This window comes from Merops nubicus, unplaced genomic scaffold, assembly GCF_000691845.1.
Source record: "Merops nubicus isolate BGI_N331 unplaced genomic scaffold, ASM69184v1 scaffold20737, whole genome shotgun sequence".
NCBI classification, from domain to species: Eukaryota; Metazoa; Chordata; class Aves; order Coraciiformes; family Meropidae; genus Merops; species Merops nubicus.
This window is the reverse complement of record NW_008621237.1, coordinates 1438-8310: the sequence shown is the minus strand read 5'-3', so window position 1 is coordinate 8310 and position 6873 is coordinate 1438. Positions and strand designations below refer to the sequence as shown.

The 6873-nt window shown below is 48.0% G+C and overlaps 1 protein-coding gene across 1 annotated transcript; it reads right to left on the bottom strand.

Annotated features, from left to right (window-relative positions):
• Window positions 1-2014: 2014 nt before the first annotated feature.
• On the bottom strand, window positions 2015-6618 carry LOC103776889 (transcription elongation regulator 1; the record flags this gene model as incomplete). Its single annotated transcript, XM_008944415.1, has 6 exons — window positions 2015-2370; window positions 3467-3567; window positions 3788-3871; window positions 4814-4993; window positions 5486-5668; window positions 6454-6618. Coding segments are annotated over 6 exons (915 nt in total), but the record flags the coding sequence as incomplete, so codon positions are not given.
• Window positions 6619-6873: the final 255 nt, after the last annotated feature.

Genomic DNA, 6873 nt, shown 5'->3' with positions numbered 1-6873 from the left:
GCTGCCTGGGGGGCTGCCTGGGGGGCCAGGGTCCCGTGCCAGCCACCTGCACGGGCACCTTCTGTGCCATGGCCCGAGGGCTCTTGAGGAGGGGATGGGGGCACAGCCACTGACCCTTCACTGCTGAAACCTTCTCAGGCTGTGGCTCAGCAGACTCTTCCTTTGCTTATAAAAATAAAGATTTTGAGGAAATGTACAGCTGAAACCCACTCTGGCTGTTCCATCTGCCTGAGAGGGCTCTGGCTGGTGCCAGGCGTGCAGCTCACCCAGCCAATGCTCTTCTTCTTCCTGCTCACCTTGTACCGTGCTCCTGTGCCAGCTTCTCATGTCCCACTCCTGTCCCTCGCTCCTGTTCTCAGCTGTGAGCAAACAAGTGCAAACCACCCCTGCCCGGAGGAGGAGGCCCAGCACTCAGAGACACCCAGCACCCCCACAGCAGGAGGCCCTTGCCCAGAACCAGGCTCACACGCTGCTGCTCAGCTGCCTGACTGGTTTATGGCAGAGCTGCATGACAGGGTCTCTCCAGGGGAACCACAGCAGCTCTGCTGTCCCCAGGGCAGCCAGTCAGTGTCTAATTGCTGTAATTCTCAGGTGGGAAGGACACTTCCCCAAGGATCTGACATTGTCTGGCCTTAAAACAAGCCACAACTCTGCTCACTCCACACCCAGCAGTCACTGCCCAGTGCTGGCATCCAGTGCCTGGGGCACGGCCACACCGACAGAGCAGGCGGGTGTCAGGAGGGACACCCACCCCAAATTCAGGGAGAACATTCTTACCCCGAGCACGTTTCAGGTGTCAGGAGCACAGCCCCCACCCCGATGCTGCCTACAGCTCTATGAACAACCTTCGCCCTGTGCTCAGGCCGCAAGCCCCAGTGGCTGGCCACCAAAACAGGGATTCCTGAAAACCAAATAACCGAATTCTCATGGGAGGATCGATCCTTCCCCACCCCTCAACTCGGAGATCAGCGCCCAGCGCCGAAGAAACAGCAGGAAATACTTTGATGACACCACCTTGGCCATCTCATGTTGAAGGAAAAGGCTAAACTGGAACTCAGTAACTGACCAGTAACCCCCCACAGGCGTGCCAAGCTGGATGCCAGTGCCACGGGCTGGACGCCGGTGCCACGGGTGCTGCTCTGCCAAACACAGCCAAGGACTCAGGCAGTACGACTTGGGTTGTTTTGCTTTACTCGTCATTTCACAAGTCCAACAAAATCCAACAAAAACTGGTATTAGGCCTGTACAATCCATATATAAAAAGGGTTGGTTTATTGTAGTTCAAATACATAAACTGAACAATCCCAACATTTCAAAATTAAACTTTAGAAACACAAGTTTAACATTCAAAACCGGAGTATAGTTTACAAGAATTGCCCAGAGGGGAAATCCACAGTCTAATCCAGAAGTATGTAAAGATCACTTTATTGTAAATAAAGGTGTGTTTGTACAACCGTCTGTCCTGCTCGGGTAACCACTGCTATTTACCAAGTGTTTCCAACTCTGAGTAAAAATTATTAGACAAATCTTCACTTGGGTAGAGCAACTTGATTTTGCTTCTAATTTGTGGATTGAGAAAGGAACGAAGCAGAGCTGTGAACAGGTTTAATTCGGTCTCTTAGGCCTGACTCTCCTCTTTCAGGTCTAACTCTGGCTTTAATGGATTTAGTTCCATTTGCAAGGGTGAAAGCAGAGGACTGGGACTTGTGTTTTGCTGTTTTCAGTAACCAATAATTTACCCTCTCAGGCAGTATTTCTCCTCCCCAGCCAGGGCTGTGGGCAACCCCTGGGAAGCTGGTGGCACACACAGAGTACACGTTCAAACCACAGCTACCCTTAAGACTCACGTGTATGACCCTGCAGACGGGGCACCTCCGATTACCAGCCACCCCCCCAGACACTGCATCACTCTGAGATGCACAGCCCACACCTTCAGGCTTCCGTCAGCCACGCCCCACAGAAACTCACCAATACCTTTAACGTGGGTTTCTCATTGTTGGCTCCCCCCCCGCCCCCGAGACCATTTTATGTTCACAAATGCTGCTTCTTCCTCTGCTCCTCAGATGGTTTTGCAATATATTCACGGTAATGTGTATGTATAAACCTGACAGATGGCTCATGCAAGCGTTTGATTGAACAGATACTCTCGGGTGAAGAGTATTTTCTAACTACTTCGTCGTCCTCCTGGTGGGCTCGGAGGCCGTGGGGGGTGGGGGCGGGCCCCGGCGGTCCAGGTCGTCCACGTAGGACACGATGAGCTTGCGCCGCTCCTCCGGCACGCAGTCCAGCACCAGGTACCGCTTGTCGTTCTGCAGGATCTTCTCCACGTCTTTCAGGTGCTGATCTGACTCCTGGATCAGCTTTTTGGATCTGAAAGCAAGCGTGAGATTAGCCCCCGAGCTGCCCCGGGGGGCAGAGGGGGCAGAGGGGTGAGGCAGGGGGAGGTGCAGGGGCCTGGCAGGCTCTTTGGGAGGTCCAGGGGCCTGGCAGCCTCTTTGCTGATGCCACTGCAGGTCAGGACGCGCCAGCTTGGTCCCTACACTTGTGCCACGCTAGTTGAGGGCCAGGGAAGACTTGTGTTGGCTGCAGTGGCCTCGTGCAGCACTACCTGAACTATATAAATGCTAAAACCTAGAGAGGACAACAAAATTATAATCAAGAGTTTTAAATTTAGCACCTAAATCAGACAAATAATTAGAACTTATTGTGAGAGTCTCGGTTACAGTCCAGCTTGGCTTGACTGTCCTCAGCAACAGCAGCACCACCTGAGATCAGAACTCCCCACAGGACAGCACCAACCACAAGGCAGCAGGCAGCTTGTTGGCCTCCAAAGAACTTAATTTGGTTTTCTCCTTTTTAAGTGAACTCATGCTTCTGATCAGGAACTTGCTGCGGTCCGTACTGAAGACTCTGTACCAGCCTCAGCAGCCCCCAAAGCCGGGTGACAAGGTGCTTTGTACATCTGCCCACCTGTGAGGCAGCATCCTGTCAGTGACATCTTCCCACAGAAACTGGGCACATTATTCATGGAGCTTTTTATAAAATTTCCATGAAGTCAGTACTTCTTTGCCAAAACACAGCCTCATTTCAGTATCGATCCGTCCTGAGTCGGAAGCAAGGACAGACACATGAACACATGAAGAACAGTCCTCACTGCAAAACGAAGCTAACGCCCAGCAGCTCAGGGTACCATCCCCAGAACACTATTCTGCAGACAAAGACACTTCACCCCTCTGTTGGTTTGATCTTCACTGCTCGTTAACCAGCAGCAGAAATGTCCAAACAGAGCAAAGAGAGGTCTCCAGCTGCTGCAGACTGAGGGGTTTTGGGCAGGCTATAAAAGGTTGTGAAAGTGTAACCTGGACATCAGCTATGCTCGGAGAAAAAACCAGGCCCCAGTTTGGTGCCAGTCACACAGAGAGGCAGAGGAGAAGCCTGGGTGCCCTGCAGCCCTCTCACCACCCACCTGTAGGTTATGAATTTGGTCTCTTTCAGCAGGGTCCGGAAGTCGGCTTTGGCAGTAATGTATTTGTCTCTAATGTACTCCTCAAACTCCCTTTGTTTCTTCTGGAAGAAAACAGATAATCTGCACTCAGTGCTTTCAGCTTAAGTAGTATACTGAACATAAGCAATAATTACATGCTAATTACTTTTTTTCTTATATTTTACATTTTTAATGAAAACCCCTCTGATCTAGACAGCAACACTTGTGTTCACGTGGAGCAGAAGCCCCTTCAGCAGCCACCAAGTGACTCCTCTGCACCCTGCAGTGATGCCAACCACTCACCCTGTCACTCGAGGAAAATTTAATGCACCTCGGGTCTTCTTTAATGATTTTTTTCACTTCTTTCCACGTTGATGTTAAAGTTATCTTTCAAAAAAAGCAAAAATAGTTCAATTAAAACTATGTTCTAAGACTACACAATGCAAGTGTTACTACATCTGAAGCTTCTAAATATCTCCTGAACTCACTGACAAAGCTGTTGTTGTACTTTTAACTGTTAGGTTTTGATTACTGATATTACCACATCAGTATTTTCAATTAGATTATTTTATGTATTTACTTTGGCTTTAGTATTTTGTGATGATCATTTTCAGATCAAAGTCCTCACAAACATCATTCACATCCCAACATTTTTTCCTGGTACCTATTTCTGTATATAAACGTGTTGTTAAAAATTACTTGCAGAAAACTTGTTTCAGAGTTACATGTCTGTCCTTTTCTGTTCTATTACACTAAAAAAATCTGCCTGATGTTCTTAAGCACTTTTAATGGATGCATTAAAAAAATGAGGTAAAAATGTTCAGGTTAAAAGAAAGCTGCTTGATGTTGGCAAAAACTGAAAAAGAGCAGGACTCACTAAAATCCCCCAAACCACAGAATAGGTGATAGATTTCCACAGCACTAAACAGAACAAAAGTTCAGATTCAGCAGCGCAAGATAACAGCAGGAGAGCATCAAAACAGATGAAGTTGTAAGGTTATGTACTGATACTCATTAAGACAAGCAAGATGCCACCTAGTAAAGACTATCAAATAACTCAGTGCTGAAGAAATGTAACATCCTGCAGGAGATAAAAAGATCACTGGTTAGAGGTTCAAATGTAAATGAACTGTATGTTAAAACAAAATAACAGTCAAGATAACAGGTCAGGAAAGATAATGCACAAATTTTGTTATGAAGAAGAAAATATGGTGGTGAAGCAAAGGGGCCCTGGAAATAAAAACAAACAAATCAGATTGTGCGACAAAACCAGAAAAGGATAAGTCAGCAGGGCTCACAGATTGGAGTGTGAATATACAGAGCTCTTACCGCTGAAGTTTCATCCAAAAGTTGCCTAAAGTGTTCCCTCTTCTTTTTGGTAAGTGCTTCAATGTGCTCATTAAAGAGCTTCTCTTTCTCTTCTCTCTCTAGCAAGGAGCCAGACTCCCACCGGTGATCTTTGCGTAGAGTCCTCCTGGTATCAGACCAGGACACGTCGGAAGAACGCACCTGAGCCAGAACAGGAGTCGTCTTTAAATCACTTTTTTCCTACAGTTTACTGGCATTTCTTGTACATCTTAGGGTTTTTATTTGTTTTGAGTTAAGGCTCAAATTAAACATAGAAAAACAAACAAACAAACAAACCCAAACAGACTAGCAGCTTCTCCACACAGTCTGTAGAAACTTAACTACGAATGCCAAAACGCTTTTCCACAGTGCTACAAAGAGAGAAGCCAGCAGCAGGGGCTGGGAGAGCCCAACAACACCTCACCATGCCAGCCAGCACCAGGGGCTGGGAGAGCCTGACCACACCTCACCATGCCAGCCAGCAGCAGGGGCTGGGAGAGCCCGACCACCCCTCACGACGCCAGCCAGCAGCAGGGGCTGGGAGAGCCCAACCACACCTCACCATGCCAGCCAGCACCAGGGGCTGGGAGAGCCCGACCACACCTCACCATGCCAGCCAGCAGCAGGGGCTGGGAGAGCCCGACCACGTCTCACCATGTCAGAGAGCAGTGCCTTGAAGTTCTGTATGGCCTCCTCCCGCTTGTGCTGCTCGCGCTCCCTGTCGATCTCCTTGGTCTGCTCCGAGCGAGCCTTCTGCACCTCCCGCTCCCGCTCCCGCAGGCTGGCCTCGATGCGAGCTTGTCTTTCCAGCTCCTTTTCTTTTTCAGAATCTAAATTCTGAAGTTAAGAACATGCTTTTCTCAGTGAAAGCAGTGCTACACCTTTCACATTTCCAGTACAGGTGGGTAGATCACGGTGGTTCCACACCAAAGCCATCTCGGAACAAAATGCTTCAGCTATCTGAGATCCATGGGCTACAGAACTTTGCTTCCACAGCTACACAGAACCATTACAGGGTTTGCACAGGGGCAAGAGACGTTTGGTCACAATGCTGACCACAGAACAACTATTCCCAGGAGCACACTGCTTGTGTACAGTGACAAATGCAGAGTAAAGGGGGGAGAGTGGAATCTCTGTTTCTTAACCCAGTTCTACATTCTCAACCCTTTATTCCCTGGAAGAGAAAGGCAGGAATACTGGATCAAGAGAGAAGAACCACAAAAAAACCTGTGTATGAAGCCATCTACTTTCCTGAAGGAAGCTCCACTGACACAAAAAAAAAATCCCAGCAAGGGAAGCTCTGTCCATCCTGGTGGGAAGCAATCGATGTGGTGTCTGCATTTTTCTAAGTTTTACAGCCATGTGACTTCACAGGCTAGATAAACGTGTGCACACAGCACACATGTACCACAAACCTCTGCAGCAGCAGCACCACCAGGGTCAGCACTTCTGAGCCCCAAGCTGTCATGCCAGGGTACTTCTGCAAGCAGCTTTGGTTTAGAATCCTCTCTAGTGTGGAGCTAAAGCACACGCTGGCCTATCCCTGTTAGTTACTTCACATGCTAACAGCCATGTAATCAGCAGAGCATCCAAGGTTACACTTGTGAATGTCACCAGCATACCTTGGCTATTTTCTCTATGTACTGTTTGAACAGGTCTTCCCTCTGAGAGGAGCTATCCACCGCTTTGTAGCGGGGGTCAGTCTCCACTTTGTCCTTCACTTTGCTCCAGCGAGACTGACTGTCCAGGTGGTGGTTAGCCAGCAGTTCAAAGAAGTCCATTTTGATCTGTTTTACAGACAGAAACAGAAAGACAAGACTTGAGACAGATACTTTAATACCCAACAGTTCGCTCTTATGAAAAAAGGAGTCAACTTACCTCCAAGAGAGGGAAGCATATTAATACTACATAGCATTTCAATTTAGAGAAATCACTACAACTCTGCATTTGGGCATAACTGCATCTAAAACTCATGATGCATTAAGATCTGCTACACCTAAGATGTACTATAATCTTTAAAGAACAATTCACCAATACAGTTT